General features: G+C 39.8%; 1 protein-coding gene across 1 annotated transcript; it reads left to right on the top strand.

The window, feature by feature from the left end:
- Window positions 1-3,561: 3,561 nt before the first annotated feature.
- On the top strand, window positions 3,562-16,715 carry ica1 (islet cell autoantigen 1; the record flags this gene model as incomplete). Its single annotated transcript, XM_080747474.1, has 13 exons — window positions 3,562-3,578; window positions 4,055-4,226; window positions 4,838-4,910; window positions 6,026-6,149; window positions 7,082-7,280; window positions 8,280-8,405; window positions 9,644-9,742; window positions 11,018-11,112; window positions 11,613-11,659; window positions 12,117-12,170; window positions 13,343-13,618; window positions 16,000-16,089; window positions 16,594-16,715. 13 exons carry the CDS (start codon window positions 3,562-3,564, stop codon window positions 16,713-16,715), a joined length of 1,494 nt encoding a protein of 497 aa, XP_080603600.1.
- Window positions 16,716-23,399: the final 6,684 nt, after the last annotated feature.

The raw sequence follows: 23,399 nt of genomic DNA, 5'->3' as shown, positions 1-23,399 counted from the left end.
AATTATTTGAAAACTTTAGTTACTAGTTAATTACTGAGAAGATTTTGATACTAGCCTACTTTTGATACCCCTGGCCCTGGTTACCAAGGCTATCCTGATAATAACACACACATACACATGTACACGCACACGCACGCATGCACGCACGCAACACATTCACTGACACACTCTTTCCACACATGATCACTGGTCATATACTCTCCCCTCTGTCTGTGGCTGCTGCTGGATTCTGTAACTTCAAAATAGCCTACCTGCATGGCTTATTTAGCTGAAGACACGAAAACACAACTTGTCTAAGAGAAAATAAGGCTTCTTATTTTGGTATATTATTAGTCTGATACTAACTCTTGGGCATCTTTCTTATTTAATACAACAGCTCAATCTAGTGGTCATAAAATATATAGAATACTAGACCAAAACCTTGGAATGCACTGATTTATTGTGTGTGTGTGTGTGTGTGTGTGTGTGTGTGTGTGTGTGTGTGTGTGTGTGTGTGTGTGTGTGCGCGCGCGTGCGCGCGCGCGTGCGTGCGTGCGTCCGTGCGTGCGTGCGTGCGTGCGTGCGTGCGTGCGTGTGTGTATCTAGTATCTCCCTCCGTCAACAAAGGTATCCCTTTGGATCAATGGTTACCATATCATAGCTTTCCTTCTGATTTGAATTTCCGTCCATACTCTCTCTCAAACAGTAGGTCACATATGTCAAACTCAAGGCCCGGGGGCCAAATCAGGCCTGTGATTGAATTATCTTCGGCCCGCAAGATGATATTTAATTACCATTAGAACTGGCCCACTGCCTGGCCACTGGTATATTGCACATGCAATGCTTGGGATTCGAACCAAGGCCTCCCGCATGAAAGTCCAACATCTTACCCATCAGACCAAAGGGAGATATTAGACTTTTGATGCCATCAGGCTGACTCAATGAGTCACTCTGTTACACATGCACCACCATAATACTACAAGTCCCACAATGCACTGCTAGTGCATTGGCGCGTATTGAGGGCCTGTGACTGCAACGTTTAAATAAACATTGAACCAGTCCGGCCCTCGACTTGTACCATTTTTTTAAATGTTGGCCCCCTGTGCATTTGAGTTTGACACCCCTGCAGTAGGTGGAGGTGGCTGGATTTGAACCAATACACACCTACATGAACCTAGCCCAACCCTACCCTCCCCTCCCCTGCCCCTTCTTTGTATATACTGTTTGGTTTAGATTTACTGTCTTCTTTTTTGTTTTTCTTTACATATCTACTGCATAGTACTGTGTTCTATTTGTCTGTCATTCAATGTTATATGAGATACTTCAATGGTTTCCAGTGGAAATAAGCTTAGTCTTTTCATGGATCTCCTTTTAGTAGACCTTGTACCAGTGAACTGTACCGTCATGAAACTGTACCTTTTCCTATGCAAACTTCTAATAAAGTCTTCAATCAATCAATCAATCAATCAATCAAACAAACATAGTAGGCCTATTCCGTTATAACCTGCGTGAAGTTGGCACCCCATATGATGAAAACATAATAAAATGGTGTCATTATTTAGTGCTGAATTTGTGCTGAATTGTGCCGTAAATTTTATAATTTGTGCTGGTATCATTTTTTAGATATTTCAAGTTATAGTTTTGCTGAGCCTTGCACCCCCAATTTAGTTTGCTCCAAATCGGGAAAAAAGGGTCTCATTCTTGCTGGATGTGCTCTAATTTGTGCTGTTGAAATCATCAATTGTGTTTTTATATATATTTATATATATAAATATTTATATGGTTATGAATTAGCAGATTTAGCAGCATTACAGTGGTATGGCCAGCAGAGGGCGATGGAGATAATGGTAGAACATAGGAGCAGCAGAACAGCGGTGTGTAGAATAACTAAAAAGTGATACCAGCACAAATTATAAAATGTACGGCACAATTCAGCACAAATTCAGCACTAAAGAATGACACCATTTTTATATATGTTTAATGTTTTCAACATATGGGGTGCCAACTTCACAGAGCTTCCGTTATATCATGTGATTGTTCCATTGTTGTTTTACTCAAGTATATTTTGAATTTCGGACTTGTTTGTAACAAAGTATTTCTACATTGCAGTTTTACTCAGGTCTAGATTTTGAATTCCGAACGTTTACTTGTAACAGAGTATTTCTACATTGCAGTTTGATACTTTTACTCAAGTAAAGCATATCAGTATTTTTTCCACCACTGTGAATGACGTCATCAATCTCTCTCGCAGGCATTCAGAATAAGCAGCTGTTTACACATGTGTAGTAGGCCTGGCCTAACAGTAGGCTATATATTTGCGAATACTATAGGATCGAACTAATATAAGGACATTTTCTACACGTTATGCTGTCGACACAGCAATAAGGTATGCCTACATCACCTTCTATTCCTTTACAATGCGGTATTTCCATCTGTAATGCAGTTTAGCGATGCGGTGGTGCGCTGAAAACTCTGCGTTGCCTTGCATTGCACGATCATCATACGATTATGTCATATCTGTTAATTGCCATGGCTGTTTTATTAGCACCGTATTAGCTGTATAGGCTACACAGCGCTTTATGTAATGTTGTGATTTTTCCATCCCATTCTATTCGAATGATGATGGACAGCAGGTGGTGCACTTGAACAGCTCGTTCACTGCTAATAATCATCACCGGTTCGTCTTTAATTCCGGTTTGGAACGTTTGGTAGAAATAACTAGACCAGGTCACCTGGTTGTGCCAGACCCGCAATGAAAACTAGTATGGCACTGAACTAACACATGAACACACAGGATTTTATAGTCTCAGCAACAAAGCGTAGTGAGCTTGTAGATCGGCTGTTTTCACTAGTATGGCACTGAACTAACACATGAACACACAGGATTTTATAGTCTCAGCAACAAAGCGTAGTGAGCTTGTAGATCGGCTGTTTTGACTAGTAGGCCTATGGCACTGAACTAACACATGAACACACAGGATTTTATAGGCTGAGCAGCTGGAAATGTTTGTGAGCTTGTAGATGGGCTGTTTTCACTAGTATGGCTGTGGGGCAAATGTTTTGCAGCACTGAACTAACACATGAACACACAGGAATTTATAGTCTCAGCAGCTCATCAGCCAACTCAACTCAGCTGGTCCCGTACAGGTGACGGCACTCAAGGCAATCAGCCGAGCAAGGGAAGGGAGGGGCAGATGAGCAGTCAGAGGCAAACACAGGCACACTGAGGAAAAGAGGGACCGACCGACCGACAGACCGACAAAGCCTTATGTAGGCCGACCCCCTGGGTCTGGCAAAAATGAACCTAGCCATATAGGTAGCCTACATCTTATTCTTATGTCATTTTAATTATAACTACCTTTGTCTGTCATTGATGTTTTTCATGAATTGAGTAAAGGACCCCAATGTAAACAAGCCATTGTGCTTTCTTGTGGTATAAATCCTTTACCTTGTATCTGAACTGTAGGCCTACTGTCCTATACTTTTCCTGTGCGAACTTCTAATAAAGTATAGGTCTACTATCATCAATCATCAATCAACCTGTATGTCATTTATTTTTTTGCCCACAGGTGTTTCTCAAATATGGATGGAGGACATTAGTGAGTATACTGTAGCCTATACCTCCATTCAATTGAGTAACATAATGCTGATGAACAACCCCTGTCCATAATAACATCCAATTCTGTGAGAGCAACTGCATGGTCCTTAGATATGAATGTCATGTTTCAAGGCTACTGCATAATATAAATTAGACCAGTGATTCAAAACCTTTTTTAATGCCAATATTTGATATTATCCATTAATAGGCCACAGACCCCCATTTGACATTATTTGTTTTTCTCTGGGACCCCAATATACACTTTCAAATACTGTACACTGTAACTGTTCATTTGAGCGTGTACAAATACAAATAGAACCAAAAGGGACAGTGCATTTGGTTCCATTTATAAATGCAGGGTCTATTTGGTCCCTGACTACCAATCATTTAGCATGGGGACCCCCTGGAAACCCCTGAAGGACCCCTGGAACTCCCATGTTGTGAGAACCACTGATAGAGGCCACTTTGTCATTGCAGTGGCTTCTCCCGCGAGTATGGTGATGGTCTCATCCAAAGCCAGGACTCCTCTGTGGTGAACAAGTTCCAGCAGAAGTACTGGAAAACCAAGCAGACGCTCATCAAGGTCACCGGGAAGAAAGAGGACGAACATGTGGTCGCCTCGGATGCAGATCTGGACGGCAAGCTGGAGGTTAGGGTGAACACAGACAGCTGTGGGGTCACTTATTATCGTTTATCGTGATAAAAAAACACTCACGATAATCGTATCGTGGAGATTTAATTTATTGTGATATCGTCCTCTATCATGCATCATGCATCATTTCATCTTTTATTTGCCGAGCTGCATATCCGATACCACTTAAACCCTCTATAATTGGTAAAAGGTACGTACGTATATCGTCCTATCCCTAGACTGACAGTCGTGGAAAACGTACTAACATTTTTTATTTTCACCAAGACACTTTTGTTTATGTGATTTTCATAATGTTGCTGATGTGTGAGGTGGGTGCAGGGTACTTGGGTTCCTTCAGGATGCTCTGTGACATCATTGAAGGTATAGGTTTGTTTCCCTGCCCTGTTTTTTCTTTCTTCTTTTTTTTCCTCTTTTTTTTCCTCTTTTTTTTCTACAGGCAGGTGTCGGTGAATTCCACACTACATGTCTGCTATTTATACTTCGTAGTGCAATGTTGGAACTTGCCTAAAATCCATTATTTGCCGTCCAGCGGCACCATCGTACAACGAAGTATAAATTAAACCCAAGGCGTGTCTGTTTTCATTGTCCTCTTGTTTGTATCTCTGCAGGTGTTCCACTCTATTCAGAGAACATGCATGGAGCTTCTGAAGGTCATCGAACAGTACCAGAGGAGAATCTGCTGTATGTTCATCCCTTCTTACTTTTTGAGCGGTGGTAAACCGCTCCATAGAGTGGCTGTGCGTGTGTCTGTAGCCACTTTTCCTCAGCATTTTGCCATAGCAATATGTGTGTGTGTGTAGCCATATTACAACACATTACATCACCAATTACATCCTAGACCTATATCCTAGTCTTTTTCCTCAGCGTTTTGCCATAGCAATGTGTGTGTGTGTGTGTAGCCATATTACAACACATTACATCACCAATTACATCCTAGACCTATATCCTAGTCTTTTTCCTCAGCGTTTTGCCATAGCAATGTGTGTGTGTGTGTGTGTGTGTGTGTGTGTGTGTGTGTGTGTGTGTGTGTAGCCTGTATTACATCACCAATTACCAATTGAAGACGTTATGCAAGCACGACCACCGCTCACTTCACATTGGGTGTGATGTTTTTAATTACACATGGACACAGTGAAAACGTCTACATATGGTAACATGGTAACATGTTACCCCGACATCTCTGTGACAGGCCCTGACATTCCTGTGTGACAGCATTGTGACACGGCCCAGTCCCAGTCCTGTTACAGGGATGTCAGGCCCTGTCACAGTCCTGGGACATGATACTGACCATGATATTGACATCATCAGTATCATGGTTACTACTATCATGTCAATATCATGTTGATATCATGTCACATGTTATATCATGATCAGTATCCTGTCAGTATCATGTCAGTATCATGTTACATGTCAATATCATGTCAGTATCATGGACAGTAATGGTCAGTATCATGTCAGTGTCAAGTCAGTATCATGGTTAGTCATGATCTGTATCATGTTAGTATTATGTCAGTATCAGGTTAGTATCATATTTAGTCATGGTTTGTAATAATAACTAACTAATTTGTAGTACATAATAAATGTACAAATTAAACCAAATGGACCTGGTTCCATTTGTACAATCTCAGACCTAATGTCATAAAAGTAATATCAAATAGGGGTCCCATGCATGTCAGTATCAGGTCAGTATCATGGTCAGTGTCATGTCATTATCATGTCAATATCACTGTGTAAACAGCTTCTATATTCCAGTTTCTGGAGAAATGTATGAGTAATTCGCCTTCTTCCTTGTGCAGTCCTTTCCCAAGAGGAGAATGAGCTGGGTCGTTTCCTCCGTTCCCAAGGGTCTCAGGACAAAACCCGGGCGGGCAAAATCATGCAGGCCACCGGAAAAGCTCTGTGCTTCTCCTCACAGCAGAGGTATGGTTGGATAGTACTAATAGAGTGTACTTGTTTGAAAAGCAATGGGTGATTTGCTAGTTGCATTAATACAGTAGCCCAATGGTTCCCAAACTGGGGGTCTAAATTATTTTGCGGGGTCCCCAGAGGATTAGCTTAATGTGCAAGATTGTTTTGAGGGTATCTGCACATTTCTTAAGTTACAATCGAATAACTTTTAAGACCTTTTTAATACCAAATGGGCCAAACTGTCAAATGAATAAAAAAACAACACCTTGTTCGCAGTGTGTGGCGTTGTGAGCTTGTAGTTGGATATTTTCACAATATGTCTCTGTGGAACCGAGTCAAACTAAATGTAATGCCAGCAATTCCAAGTGCATGTCAGGGTCTGGGGGTCCCCAGTTCAAATATGATTATTTTGGGGTGTCGCGGCCTGAAAGGTTTGGAAACCCTTGCAGTAGCCTATAATCCTTTTTTTACAGCTGAAAGGAGAAAACATTGCTGTTTTCAACACTATTCAAAATAAATCAAATCAAATCAAATCAAATCAAACTTTATTTATATAGCACATTTAAAACAACAGAAGCTGACCAAAGTGCTGTACAGTGTTGAGACAAACAGAGAATCCACATCAACATCAACATCAGTCATGTCAGACAGACCTACAGCTCCACAGTGTATTAGAAATGGTGACTTTGAGTTTACCCACGATGGGTAAATTGGAGTTAAATTACATGTTCTAGTGAATATGTTCCATAACTGATGAGTTTATGATAATATCATTATCTAAAACTAATGAGGATGCAAAGGCTCTTTATAGAGACCGTTTCTTCCCTGCTTTCTGTCTAGGAAACATATTCACCTGACAGTACTAAAATAGATGACTCCATAATACATTTTGGTTAATTGTTGATTTTGAGTGATAATCCCCTTAAGATGTTCCCCGATTACAGATTGGCCCTGCGCAGCCCTCTGTGCCGCCTCTACCAGGAAGTGGAGACGTTTCGCTACCGAGCCATCTCGGACACCTGGCTGACAGTGAACCGCATGGAGCAGTCCAGGACGGAGTATAGAGGAGCATTACTCTGGATGAAAGATGTGTCCCAGGAGCTGGATCCAGACACACACAAACAGATGGAGAAGTTCCGCAAGGTTGGTCTAACTCAGGGGTTCCCAAAGTCTCCGATAAATATTTGTTTTAATCCGAGGCAGCCCTACATTATAATTTTCACTCCCAGCACCTTATATTTATAGCATATCGTCCTTGTCGGGTGGAAACCTTGTCCAAAACTGTTCGTTTTGTATTTATCATCTATAAAATGTACTAAGCGAGGCGTTGTGTGCTTGAATATCGGCTGTTTTCACTAGTTTTGTGTGACAGTCTTGTATGATGAAGCAGGGCAAAAGACGTACACATTTGAAACTTGGAGATACAAGGTTCCTGCCCGACATATTTTAGTGATTATGTTGCGAGGAAAACGTTGAGATGATAGCCATTTTGGTTAGAACTGACTGAAAATAACTTTGTACTTCAAGTTTAAAATGATAAGTGTCCAAATAAATTCCAAATATTATCAAATGATCTCGCGGCACCCCTGGACTGCCGTCGCGGCACCTTAGGGTCACCTTAGGGTCACCCACTTTGAAAACCCCTGGTCTAACTAACGCACTGGTTCCCAAACACTGGGTCAGACTCAGGACCCATTTGTGGGTCGTGGACACACAAATAAATGTTTAGTTTAGTTTGGGTCTCGGGCAAAGTCGTCTCTTATGGGTCTCTCGTATGGGTCTCGACCTGAAAGGTTTGGGAACCACTGTTCTAGAGAGTCAATTATGGCCATTAAAAGCCATTAAAAACCATGCATGCAGAGCACAATTCTGCAAAGCAAAATTTGCTCAAATAACCACTAGAGGGCATACTTCATCAAGTAAACAGGTTCAGCACCAAGCTAAGGGGTTCACAATACATAGCACAATACATAGCAACCTGCCGTGTATTGTTGACACTTTGTTTGACATGCCCTGACATGCACAGCCCTGAACTGGCGTATCTGTGTGTTCACAGTTCAAAGCTGTAACCTACATTGAGAAGGTGTTAAGGCACTATCTTCCGTTGAGCAAATGTTTCCCAATCATCTCTCGCCATCTCAGGTTCAAACGCAGGTGCGGTCCACCAAAACAAGCTTTGACAAACTGAAGAATGACGTATGCCAGAAAGTCGACCTGTTGGGAGCCAGTCGTTGCAACCTCCTCTCTCATGTCCTAACTACATACCAGGTACATGACAAATCCAATGTTATTTAAGAATAGTTATCATATATTATAAATGTATAAACTATAAACCTTTTAAAACTGAATTTGTATACTGTCATTGGAGGTCAAATTGGGCTGAAACATTTCCAAATATGGACGGACTAGTACTGCCCAATATCATAGATGAATGACATCACAGAAGACTGGCCACATGGGGTCTGAGATCCACAAGCCATGTCATTATTAGACCCGTCTTATTTCTTTGAGCAGTGCTCCTGGAAGGAGCTAAGCTCCAACATCTGGCTTTGTCCGGGCCCCAAAAAATGTCCGGGCTCTGAATCTTGGCACAAAGTGCTCAAAGTTTGTTGGGTCGCATTGGCCAAGCTTTGCGTGACGCTTTATGAAATTAACTCATAAATAGCTCCGCTCACTTCACAATAGGTGTGATTTTTTTTAAAGTGGTGTTTGCCAAACCAACAGTATCACATACCCACAATGCATTGTGTGAACAACCAGAGCCCTGCGTTTGGTGTGGTTAAGGTTTGGCTAAGGATCTTGGAGGGTGGTATTGGTTAGCCAATGATATACTGTAGTGTAACCTCAACCCCCCCTGAAATTGGGAATTAAGAAATCGCTTCAGGAGCCACAACTTTTTTTAACGGTTTGTTTCACCCCTGACTCTTGGCATAATTTATTTTAAGCCTTTTATTGTTTGTTTTTAAGGCACTCAATGGCCTAGCTCCTCTGTACATTTCTGAACTTGTACATTGGCACACCACTAGAACCTTGAGCTCGGCTAATCAGTTGCTTCTGGTTGTCCAGCTGTCCGGCTGCCCCTAGCCCTAGGCTATGGAATAGCTTTGCCCCTTCATACTCACTAGACTAGAGGCTTTTAAATCATTATTAATGATTCTCCTTTGGCTTTAAACTCTGAGTTTGTATCTGTGGCCCTTACTGTGTATTGCTGTTTTTACCCTTTCTTTTTTATTTCACTTGCCGTGTGTTTTTGTCTTTTTGCCTCTTACTGTTTATTTATTTCGTTTTCTGTTCAGCTATTAAATGTGCTCTATAAATAAAGAGTTCAGTTGCATTGAGTGGCTTTAAGTTAGAAACAAAGGAAAACTCAATGTTGAAAGTAGGTCTCAAAGAAGCCTATACTTTTGACAGCCATTTGTTTATCAGCCTCACTTAAGTGTATATTTCTTTAAACAATGTACATTGTACACATATATCGGGATTGCTACTGTTTATCTATTTTCCAGACAACACTTTTGCACTTCTGGGAGAAGACATCGCACACCATGGCTGCCATTCATGAAAACTTCAAGGGATGCCAGCACTATGACATCTCTGCACTCAAGGTAAGAGTACTTCATTAGGGGCTGAAGGATCATACATCATCACTTGAACCCTAATACTTTTATATCTATTGAACCTTTTGGAATAAGAATGAACACAAATATGTACTTTTAAGATGTGGATCCACGGCCAAATACATCAATTTGGGGGTCCTTGACATGGAAATGTTTGACGGCAACTGCAAAATTTTAATGTTTATAGTCTCAAACGTGTTGCAGGTTATCTTGCACTTAGCTTCATGTCTCTTTCTACTTTTCTTTAAATTATATAAAAAGCAGAAATGCCCAGAAATGTAGATTTAAAATCATACACTAAATAAACAATGTCATACTATACCATGGATTCAGAAACAAGAAAAGGTCACACCCGGTCAGTCAGGACTCGGGAGGAAGGTCACATCATACCATTTTTAAGCCACTCTCATTGCAACGTTGTTTTATTTCTATCGATTACTCACCCCATGGAGACAAATATGTTTTGTTGCATTCCCAAGCCAATAATTTGATTATAATAATTTACCCCCATTGATTCCGGTCTGTGTCTCCATCTGGAATCAATGGGCATACAAAGAGTCTCCTCAAATGATTGGCTTAGCAATGCGACAAAAAATAAAAAATATTATTGTAAACAAGTCTCCATGGAGTGAGTAATCGATAGAAAAAAAGTCATTTTGGGGGTGAACTATTCCTCTAAGACCTGAGGCCAATTCTACAAATGCCTTCTAAACCAGTAGTTCTCACACTCTCAAGATTCTACAATCTTCCAAAATAGCAGCTGTACAAGCTGAACTTGTATATCTGCTAGTTTTGAATAGCCAACGCAAAAATCTAAAGTGACACAAACGCTTTTCTGGTTTTAATGAGTTAAAGAACACTGGCCAGAAACAACTAAAAATACAAAAAAAAAAAGCTTTGTCCACACTTCCATAACCCCTTCAAATAAGAAACTTGAAGTTCTGCTGCTGTTTGGTTTACCTGTTTTTAAAGTTTTATTTTTCTATTTGAACTTGTATTTTGTCTCTGAATAAGCTCTTGCCAAAGATTGGCATTTGATGGATAACATATTCTGAATCTGAATTATGTAATAACCATGCTACACTGTCATCTACAGTTCGCATATAGTTATGTACTGTATACTATATGCCTTACTATACTAGGCTATATAGGCTATATATACAGTATACTGCCAACACATGCTGTGTGATTCTGCGTCTGTCATTTTTAGTAAGGGGACCCACAATCTTGTCAGATACAGGAAGTCTTGCTTTATTTATGCAGAGCCTTCAGGATCCGATGGAGAAGCTGGCTAGAAAGAAAGGGAAGAAGAAAATAAAATCTAAGTCAGCAGTGAAACCTGAGACCAAAGATGGCCAGTGAGTAAAACGACACCTACAAAATGAAAATCATAGTCTTATTTTTGATTTAACGCTAAACTTCCTGTCCAATGAGATTTTAAAATGTTAAACTTGTGAAAGAATGAGTAGACCTGATCAATTATGTACATACAGTATTTTATTTTTGAGCGGTGGTCACACCGTCTCCATAGCGTGGCTGTGTGTGTAGGTATGTTTGTTCGTTTGTATGTGGGTCTGTATGTAGCCTCAAGCCTGTGGTGTAGTACCTTTTCTGACCACACATGTTAAGGGAGGGGCGCTGTTGTTCAGGCCAGGCCACACACACACACACACACACACACACACACACACACACACACACACACACACACACACACAGGGGGGGGGGGGGGGAACCACCGCTCAGTTTTTTATGTTTATTTTTGAATAACCCTGATCAGCTTCAATGTGCCTGTATCGCCTTTTATACCTGAAACAGACTGTTGGTAAGCATTGTTATATTCAATGTCTGCCCTTAGACTCATCTCACTAGAGACAGAAAATACAGATGAAGAACCCAGAGAAGGTAACATAATATTAAAATGAATACAGTAAATCATGAAAAAGAAAATCATTTTCACCATGATGAAGACCTTTTGTGTTTGGCACGTGATGGCCTTTGCCTTGTTTTAACGAATTATTATCTTCTTTTGTTATTGTGTGCCTGGATCCACTGTTTATTTATTTATTTATTTAAATATATTTTATCCTGTTTGATCGAGGAGCACCTCTGATACTTTCAACTACTATTTTCTCCAGTGAGCACCTGGTTGTGTTGTTTTTTTCCCTCTCTACACACATACATCACATTTCTTTTTAGAATATAAAAGTGGCCTAGTAGTACTTCTTCCAGATGATATAATAGCCCATTCCCCAATACAGTACATGTCACAAGTGTACAAACACCTACGTTACAGAGTAAAAACCTTTCTTTGCAAGGGGTTCAAGGTTTTTTCTTCCATGCTTTGTGCTTACCTTTGCAGCACAAGCCAAATCTGGACGTGTATTTGAAGACACGAACATGAGCAGACAAACAGGTATCCAGCTGAGCACATTGTGTCTCAATATCATAGGTTACAACCTCTAAAACAGCTTGTCGTTAATGAAAAGCCAATAACATAAACAAACAAGTGAAAAAGAAAGCCAAAGCGATAAGGGTTTATTGAAACAAAATATCACCAATACCAACCAAATAAACATCACAAAATAGAAAAGAAAAGAGGAGAGATAGGCCAGCCAAAATCAACATAAGGAAGGGCAGCTCTCCAGGCCAACCACGCAATGGGCCATCAAACCCGGAGTGCTCATCTCCAATTTTCAAACATAAAATAAAACAAATCTTTAATTCAAAGTAAACCCAAAAACTAAACTAGCGGCCCCATCTTCTCCCGAAAAGAAAGCAATGTTTCAAAGGAAACAAAGGAATTGAGTGCTCCTGGCCTCCTAAAGTAAGCGTAGTTCAACCAGAACAGACGAGGAACACCTGAGTAAATCCTAGAGTACAGTATCGCGCACCAAAAATACTGCACCTAGAAGCTCACAACCAACTTGTAGATTGTCTATTTTTGGTGCATGACACCCACACGCAACTACAAATAACTTAGGGAGGCAAAGAAGGAAAGTTAGTGTGACATGACATGAAGGCACCAACAGGGGGAGCGTGTAACAACAATCATCCATATCCATACTGCCTTATATGATATCTATTTTATGTTTTAATTACAACCGGGGAACGCATCTTTGTTACGTTAGATTTTCAACACTTTAACCATTCTTTTATGCTTTAACTATAAAAAAATAGCAGATATACAAGCTCCCAGCGCAGCACTGAGTGCCGCGCTGCGAGCTTGTAGATCTGCTATTTTTGAAAAATCGTGAACATTTGTGCAAATATTTAAATATATTTGTATATGCTTTCGTAAATCTTTGCTTCTGGGGGGGTCCGTGGAACAAAAAATATTTTGAGATGGGGGTCGGCGGTAAATATATATACTCCTAGGGGTTCTTGCTGTTAAAAGGTTTGAGCACCACTGATCATAGAAACATATGCTTTTCAGAAAAAAAAACGTTTTAGTAGAAAACAGATTTAGAAGACATTTTTAGGTATTTTTCAGGCCTAAATGGGTTAACACGGTACAAACGCTGATGTTGAAGTTTCCTCTGCACATCCCCGTCCATCAAAACGCTGAACCTGACTGGTTCCTCCCAGACAGTGGGGATCTTCTCTCAGCCTATCAGGAACCAGAGGGCGGGGAGAAGGACGGCATGGCCCTGCTGAATGAGATCCTGGGCGGCACCTCCCTGGACGAGGAGGAGGGCGAGTTCTCGCGCGAGTGGAGGGAGGTGTTTGGAGACGGGGAGGACGGGACCAGTGCAGCGTCAGGTAGAGGAGGAGGACCGGCGGAGGAGAACACCTCCCCTTCCTGCTTCCTCCCGTCTCATCTACTGGACCAGAGCTTAAACAACCTGCAGTCTTCCCTCTCAGGTCAGAGTTCATCTTACGGTGTGTGTGTGTGTGTGTGTGTGTGTGTGTGTGTGTGTGTGTGTGTGTTCATCAGCAAAAAATATAATATTTGGATAACAGAAACTAGATTGGACTGGTCTTTTGCAACCATTAAGATAGAGCAGAGGTTCAGGCCGCGACCCCCAAAATAACCATATTTTAACTGGGGACCCCCCCCCCACCCTGACGAGCACTAAGAGTTGAGGCTTTACATTTTGTATAACACGGTTCTATTGTGAAAATAGCACAATTCACAATTTATGCCTCTAATCTTTGACATTTTGGCCAATGTTTCATTTGTCATTTTAGAGGTATTAAAAAGTCCTTAAATTGTCACTTTAGAAATGTGCATACCCTCAATACACTTAAACATTATGTTGGTTTGTTTATTGTTGAGTGAGAAAACAATGTTTCACATTAAGCTAATCATCTGGGGACCCCCACAAAATTATTTGGGGACCCCCTGGGGGTCCCGACCCACAGGTTGAGAATCACTGCGATAGAGTACCATTAACCATTTCCATTACCGTATAATAAAGCATGGATAAATATCACAAACTTGTTCATCGTTAGCTTAATCCAATTCACCACCTAGCTCGGCTAAATTTGCCCGGAATTAATTCATTTTTATGAATGAGTGCTTTAACCAAAAACATGCAGCCAACTAAATAGAGCTGTTTTTTCCATTATGCTGGATTTTTTCCACGCGGGGAGAAAAGCAGCCTTGAAATGATTTGTCAAAACCACAGCTGTATAAGTAATAGAAAGGGCCTATTATAACCTGGCAATTATATTTGCTTAAGCGTACCTAATTGCCAATCCCTTTCCATTTCGTCCCACTCCGGGCGACCTTTACTGCCAGCACATCATCTGGTTTTGTTGTTTGTCTATTTTCAGCTGGTTGTGGGGGGGAGGGGTTTTTGAGGTGCTATGAATTGTATACAGCTACAGTACAAAGCTGTAAGGAAATTAAAGCTTGTGCATATGATTTACTGGCAGTATTTTATAGGTTATCATTATAGTATGAGGAAAACACCTATTACTGTATGTCAGTCAGGGTTAATTTATAGGATACAAGCTGGCTACTAGTCACAATAAATTAACTGCAATGTCCTCCTTGTCCCCATGTAAACATACAGCTGTCAGACCATACCTCTCTGTTCCTTTTGACTACAACTATATTGTTAGATATACACAGTTTTGTCTTAAATAATGTCAAATGGTATTTTGTAAGCTAAAGGAAATGTACCGATGCTGATTTATTGTCGATTACACCAGTGGTTTACAACCTTATTCATATCAAGGTCCATTATTTATTCAGTGTTTGAGCCACCCACGGACCACCACTTGAGGAGATTGTAGCCTCTCATGCTGTATTGATGTGGTACCATTAGGACAGATAACAGGCAACATCAAAATAGACAACAGACAACAATTCTTCTACATCAAACATATAATTTTCCAAATGTCTGTCTGTCTGTCTGTCTGTCTGTCTGTCTGTCTGTCTGTCTGTCTGAGTGTCTGTCTGTCACAGCGTTTCTCCTCAGTGGCTGGAGCAATTGATCTGAAATCGCATCACCATTAGCATATGAACACACCTGACATAACTGTGAAGCCCGTTTGTCACTTTCACAAATCATATGCTATATATTAGCATTTTTATGGTGTATCTACTATCTATTCTGCATCTAGCATGAGGCATATCTATTCTGCATCTAGCATGAGGCAACATGTTTAACCAGCTCTGTGTGTGTGTATGTGTGTGTGTGTGTGTGTGTGTGTGTGTGTGTGTGTGTGTGGGGGGGGGGGGGGGGGGGGGGGGTCTGGCCCTGTTACAGATGATGTCCAAAAATCATGCAGATCGGTACACAGTATCTCTGTAGCCATTAAACGAAACGGGTATTTCTTACATTGATGCTCCTACATATTATCATGCAAGCACCAGTTAAAGTTACTTTCCATCCCTCATATACACACCCCATAACCCACACAGTGCACATACATTCGGAGTTCATATCTTTGAACGGGTAAGGGCTAGTTTATTGTAAATTAATGAATGCAGATGTTAACAATAGTTTAACTACAGGACCTTTTGGTTTCATTTTACACTCTCAAGAGTTAAATATTCTATAAGGGTCCATCTGGTTACCAACTCTCCATCATTTAGCTGGGGACCACCTGCAACCCTCTTAAGGACCACTGGTGGTCCCCGGACCACTGGTTGAGAACCACTGGATTACGATTACACCGTCTGTCCACATCAGCGCTGTGGTGAGATAGTATGATGATTTATGCACTGGATCATGGCTTGACGTGTTAAGTGTCCCCCGTTGATGACTCTTAAATCTCCATCTCCATTTCAGATTGGGCCAGGAGCATTCCACAGCCCGTCTCCCCGGCAACAGAGCAATCATCTGGAGCCAATCAGAACCATTCTCGGACGGCAGCGAAAGGTACGTTCATGGCCAAAACGAGTAAAACATTAATAAAGGAGAAAAAAGTGGTGTTTCCAGGCTGAAGCCTGCGTTTATGGGCACTTTCAGACGACTTGTGGGGTGGAAATATATTTCCATGAATAAGCCTAACTTCTCAGGCAGATGGGAGTTCAACACAAGGCAAATAAAGGCATCCAATGTCCACCGTGGCTTTCAGAAAACATTCTGTTTTAATGAAGTACAATAAAGGCCTGCGGGAGCTTGACTTTAGTGCAGGGATCTTCGAAGTTTTCAGGCCAAGGACCCCTTAACTGAGAGACAGATGAAGCAGGGACCCCCTCTACATGTTGTATAAAACTGTGTTGCAAATCTTCATCAATTTCATAGGTAGATTCATTGCCTTGTTTGACAGCACTGTCATCAGTCGATGTTGGATTCGTGTTAATGTGACATTTAATCGCTTAAATTGTCGGTACCCTGTTGAAGACCCCTGCTTTAGTGACATTTCCCCCCACTTTTCAGCAACAACAGCGACCTCCAAAGACCTTTCTGCGTGGTTCAACCTGTTCGCTGACCTGGATCCCCTTTCTAATCCAGACGCAGTGGGCAGAATGGGAACAGAGCATGAGCTACACAACGCCTAGCTCTGCTTCAACACCACAGCAGAACCATGTAAAACGGGTATCTTCATCTAATGATCATTGTTTTTCTCATGCATCTTTTTCTTTTCTTCTCAAAAATGACTTCACAACTCTAGTCCAGTAGTTTTCAACCAGTGTCTTTGAGGGGGTTCCAGGTGGTCCCCAGATAAATGATGGAGAGTTGGTAACCAAATGGACCCTTATACAGTAGATCTCTAACTCCCGAGAGTGTAAAATGAAATCAAATGGACTTGTTCGGGTCCATTTGATTTCATTTTACACTCTCAAGAGTTAAATTACTGCTAAACATCTATGTTAGGCCTACTTCCTTTACAAGAAGTCTACACAATTCTACAAAATTAGAAAACTGTTGTTTTGATCAACGTTTTGCCGGTTAATATCTCTCCACATCAATACAACATGGAATTGTGGACAAAACATTTATCCAACGATAACAAAATATTATATGTTTTGGGTCTGAGAGGCTAAATCTCCTCAAGTGGTGGTCCGTGGCTCAAATGCCAAATAAATAATGGACCGTGATACGAAAAGGGTTGAAAACCACTGCTCTAGTCTACATACTGTCGTTGGTTATTTCAGTGTCGCACACAGTCAAATCTGGAGTGTATTGACTCGATTCACACGTTTACAGTTAAATGAACACGTATGATCTTGGAAATATTAACTAAAATGAGACGATTCTATGGTGTGACTAACGTTATCGATCATTTGCCAACAGTTATAATAACGTCTTGACAAACATTTTCAGACAAAACGGAGAAATGTTCAGGTCACTCAACATACTGTGTTTTGGAGAAAATCCCAGAGTGCCAGAAATGCCCAGTAAAGTATACAAGTTAACTTAGTATAATAGTTAATAACATCACTGCCAACATTAGACAGTGAAAAGGAAAGGATATTTGGCCTGACTTGGTATTCATTTAGTATTCACATAGTATTCATTTAGTATCCACATACCTAGTATTCATTTTTAACCCATTTAGAACGGGTACACATTTTGTGTATCATTATTTTATGATTTAACTATTGAAAAATAGCAGATATACAAGCTCACAGCTCGGCACCGAGTGCCGCGCTGCGAGCTTGTAGATCTGCTATTTTTGAAAAATCGTGAAAATTTCAATTTTGACCCGATTCCATAAGTGTCTTTTGAATCCTTCTATGGTTTTTTGAAAAACCTATATTTCTATGTCAGCAATCTGGCTAGCCATCGTCAAAGAAAAGGTCCTTTTCACTCAACTGGAGCTCAGTTAGTCTGTTTTTGAGAGACTACTATGTCAGTGGTTCTCAAACTTTTTCATGTGAAGGACCCCCAAAATGATATTTATTTGGCCACGGACCCGCATCTCAAAATATTTAGTTCCAGGGACCAACCAGAAGCAACATTTGAGTTACAAACGTTCGCTTTAAAAATACATATATTCAAATATTTGTACACATTTTCACGACTTTTTCAAAAATAGCAGATCTACAAGCTCGCAGCTGTGAGCTTGTATATCTGCTATTTTTCAATAGTTAAAGCATTCAATATGCCCAGGCCTAAATGGGTTAATATCCACATACTGTAGTATTCACTTAGTATCCACATAGTATTCACTATAGTATCCACATAGTGATAGTATTCATAACATTCTGAATATTTTCAGGAGAAAGTACAATTCAGAAACACAGCAGGAGAAAGGATTCAGGAATGTTGGCAGGAATGCAGTGGTGGAAAAAGTACTAAATGTCTTAGTAAAGAAATTTGTATCAATACTGCAATGTAGAAACGTTGCAAGTAAAAGCACGGTAATCAAAAGTACAAAAGGTATTGGCATCAAAGTATACTTAAAGTACCAAAAGTAAAGGTACTCATTAAGCAGAATGTATCATTATCTATAAAATGTATTAAAAGCATGTATGTTTTGTAATAATAATTAAAATCTACAAAGTAACTTAAGTTTTCAAATATTAATAATTATAATTATAGTGGTGTATATCTCAGACATAGTGGTGTCTGAGATGCAGTGGAGTAGAAGTAAAAGTATTGAAAATTGGAAATACTCCAATAAAGTAAAAGTACCTCAAAATTGCACTTAAAAACAGTACATGAGTAAATGTACTTAGTTACTTTCCACCACTGCAGGTATGGTATATATAATCTATCGTTTCTATAATCTATAATTGAAAACACTACATGAATTTCTGCGATGCTTTAAAATAATGATCTACTGTATGTGCTTTTTGACCCAGTTTTATTTGATACAATCTGACAGAGTTGGCAGGTTAACGGTGCAACCAAATGATGTTTCATCTTTATATCAAATATCGAAGTGGCCTTGATATTGAGATTTATGCTTTTAAATTAGTCCATCATTACCTTTTAATTGTTAGAATAATTGTGACGATCGCCCTCTAGAATATATGAGTGAGCTATGAGTGACATCATTAGGTATATACATCACCCAATTATTGCACGTTTGCATGTCTGTTGTCTCACGTTTTGGAGTAAATGTGTGATCGTTGTAACCACAGTGTCATAATGTGAGATATTCATCAATATAGTTTATGATTCAAATACTTATGATTCAAAGTTAAAGGCAATTGTGTTTACATATCGTCGTTGTCAGGTGGAAATGTCCAAAACCGTTTGCTTTGTATTTATAATTTTTAAAATGATTTAAACTAGTGAAAACAGCCGATCTACAAGCACACAACGCCTCGCACCGCGAGGCGTTGTGTGCTTGCAGATCAGCTGTTTTCACTACTTTTGTGTGATGGCCTTGTGTGATGAAGCAGGGCTTTACTTTACGAAAAAGATGTACACATTTTAAACTTGGAGATACGAGGTTTCTGCCCGACAGTGACGATATATTGTATTGTGGTATAATGTACTGCCAGAGACACATTCCTCTGGTCAGTACAGTATCCACAACTCCTCCTCAGCCAGCACTCATGTCTCACACCGCTCCATGGCAATGCTTTTGTTAGCAGTTCAGTTTACATACAAGACTCCACAGTAATTTAACAGAAGCGTTAAGAGGAAGTTGTGTCACATGGAGGGCCAGAGCTGGCATATTTAAAAATAAATAAAGGAATAGATAAAATAATGAATAAATAAATATAGAAATAAAGGTGGAGGATAATTTGGAAATAGACAAAAACTTATGGGTATGTATGTGTGACAAAATACTTTGTATTTGTGTTCATTTATTTCCACATATTTCTGTATTTCCTCACCTATTTCTGTATTTCTTCAACCATAATGTTAATGAAGGGGCATGTCTTGACTATTCAGGTATAAGCAATCAAACCCTGAATGATCAAACCCACACTGTGATGAGATTTCAGGCCCTTTTCACTAAGATCAGAAGTGTTCAGTTAAAACTGTAAAATTGAATTTATATGGCAACACTGCTTGTTGTGTTGCATGATATATGATAGAATTATAATGATAACTGACTGCACATACAATACATACTTGTTAATTATTTCATGTATTCCTTCATTTATTTCGGAGTAACATACTTTTTCTATTGATTACTCATGCATGGCATGAGTAAAATGACTTGACTTAAATGTTTTCTTGTATTTGTCGCATTCCTAAGACAAATATTTGATTATGGTAAATTTACCCCCATTGATTTCCGTATGGGACATTTATTGTGATCAAATTATTGTCTTAGGAATGCGACAAAATAAAAATACAATATTATTTAACTCAAGTCTCCATGGTGTGAGTAATCAATAGAAAAAAGTCAATTTTGGGGGTGAACTACTCCTTTAAATATGGCAGCTCTGACTCTCCAGCCTCCATACTGGTCACGGTCTAAACCCTCCCTTGGTCAATCCACTGTCTGAAAACGTCTCGACCCAACATTCAAATTATCCTCTCAGGTTACTTCTCCTCATCCAGGCAAACTACCCTCTATGCTGCTTCAGCACATGGTCTGGAAAGAGTCTGTGTTTCGTCTCGGCGTACAGTATGCCTGACTCTCTTTCCCAGCCAGTCTGTCACATACTCTCCTATACTGTTGCTTCTCTGCCATATGTCATTAATGGCACCATTCACAAGGCACCACCCATAATAGTGATGGTGAATCTGATCGCCACAGTAGTCACATTTGATCTACTAAAAACACACTATAATGCTGCACTCAGTTGGTATACAAGAATTATGTCTTAATCTAGTGGGCAACACAATATACTTATATTATAATATACCAGAATAATTTTCTGTATATTATTAGTGATGGGATAAAAATAATTTATATTTATGAGTTTTATTAATCATGTTTCCTTGCAACTCTGGTTCATTAATATTCAAGTTTTGATGTTCAAGCCATATGACTAGCATTTAATAACCAAATGTATTGGTTGCCTTACCTTTTATGTAAATGTTAAGCCTATAAGTACTGGTGATAATCTGTGTATGGGTGAGGTGTTTGAAAAAAAGAATAACGCGTACTGACAGATTTTTGTTTACTTTATTGAAAAACACAAGTTCTACATAAAAACAAACATGTAATACACAAGAGAACTGAAATATTAGTGCCAAACATGGCAAACGTTGCTTTTCTGCACTGCACAATGAGCATGTGAATAAAAACTGAGTTAGTATGATTCAACCTCTTGGAACTGTGAGCAAAAACAAACAGAATATTAAACTTAGGCTTGTGTGGAATGTGTTGCATATAGTCTTATTTATGTTTCTGTGTGCAAGTGGCTTGCCAGACTGCACCTTTGTCATGACAAATTGCCAACTTCATTTTCCTACCAATAAAGGTGTGGACAAGGATCTTCTCTATTTAATTTCATTCGACAGGTTCTGGTGATTAACTACTAGACAAAGTTTGAGAACAAATGCTTAAATCATGTGATTCAGTCTGTTAGTTTAGCTTCATCTAGAGAAATAAAATATATATATCAATTGCACACAATGTTTTCATGATTGTTTTAACGTGTGAAAATAGGTGATTATCATTCCACTTAGAAGTGCTTAGCCTTTGCCAATCCATTCTTTTTCAGTGTTTCACAGTGTTTATCTGTTGTATATTCATTTCACAACTAAACACATGTAAACACATGGGCTTCAGGCAAATAAATGCCGCCTATTATACGCCAAATTAATGGCACATTCATTGTTTTTGCATTGGACTTTGGTACATATTTTATATTTGATCCCAGATGGATAATAATGACCGATTCCGTGTTCTGGAAGGGTGGTAGCTTTGTTTAAATAAGAACTTGTGGGTAAAACCGATGCGTCAAGAACTTATGGAATGTGTGTTCGCACACAGAACGTTTTACAACTGCAGGTGTCAATGCAAAAGTCACTGTCCTGTACCTCCTGTCATTATCAAGCAGCCAAGTCCTGTGATAATTATCAGTTTGATTCAGCACTGGTTTGGCCTCTCCGGTAAAAAGCACTTGTGTTTGGAGTCTACGGAATGTCTTACTGTAAAAGCAACGTCATGGACACTGAGGAAAGGCAACCAATTCAAGCATGAGAACATTCCATGTAACCTGAGTTTATTCTTCTGGGGGGGAGGGGGGTGTAGCAAGGCTGCACAGTAAAATCATTTATCTCAGAGTGTAACCCTTACAGTGCTTAATTAACAGAGGGTTCTACTGTGTAGGGTAGTTCTGTGCTTTGTAGCTGGCTATTTGGTCATTCTGACAGCATACCTTGTCTTCTTTATTATCAAAGATACTTAAGACAAGACATGCTAATTGGTCTTTCCTTGATTGCCCGTTGGAACTTGCACTTTTGTGACTTCTGGGTTCCATAAGACAAGTGCATCTTTAGCACTTGAAGAAGAGAAAAAAAAAGGCCAGCCTTTATCATTTTGACCCAGGTTATTACAATCGTAAATATTTTGGGAAGTACGAAGAATTGCGTTGTACTTCTAAGTCCTAAGAGATCCCAATATGTTCCTAGTATAAACAGGCATTATTCAATAGTTTCCCCATTTCATCAAAAAAGCTTATATGCACTGTAGATATTAGCTGGCAACATTGAACAGTTAAATAAGCTGGTTAGATAAAACAATTGCAATATTTATTTTTATCTTTTTTTTGTTTTGTTTTTTTGCCCCGTCACTTCCTCATGAAAAAAAAAAAAAAAATCTTGTTCCACTTTATTTTGACAAAACTGCTGGCTACACAACACAATAGGATGAATAGTCATTTCTAGCTTTTGTAAAAGAAAGCAGAGCTATGTTTGCTATGGATGCTGTCGCCATGCAGAGGAAAAGGCTAGGTTAGTGATGGGTGAAGGGAGGGCTCCCTCAAGGTCTGTGGATTCTCAGGTCTTGTAAATCTGTAGTTCTCAAACTTTTTCATTTCAAGGACCTCCAAATTAAATGTATTTGGCCACAGTCCATCTGAAGATGTTTTGTGCCAGACGCCCCATACAAGATTGGTGCTGTTAAAGGTCCTACACCATGCATTTAAAAATAATTTATATAACACTGTTTGTGTCCCAAAAACGTTTATGAAAAGGTTTGAGGCTAAATTACCACTCCTGAATACAGAGCCCCTGTCATTTCTGCCTGGCTTTCAGAGCATTTTCAGCTGCAGTACCACCTTGTCCTGAGTGGGAGGACTGCGCTATTGAGCCAGATTTGGCCCCACACTCCTCCCCACCTCCTGCTCAGCAGGCCTGCCCACCCCTCCCCAACCCTC

Source organism: Nannobrachium achirus, assembly GCF_963921795.1.
Source record: "Nannobrachium achirus genome assembly, chromosome: 2".
Taxonomy (NCBI): domain Eukaryota; kingdom Metazoa; phylum Chordata; class Actinopteri; order Myctophiformes; family Myctophidae; genus Nannobrachium; species Nannobrachium achirus.
Note: the sequence above shows the minus strand (reverse complement) of the source record. Positions and strands in the feature narration are given on the sequence as shown.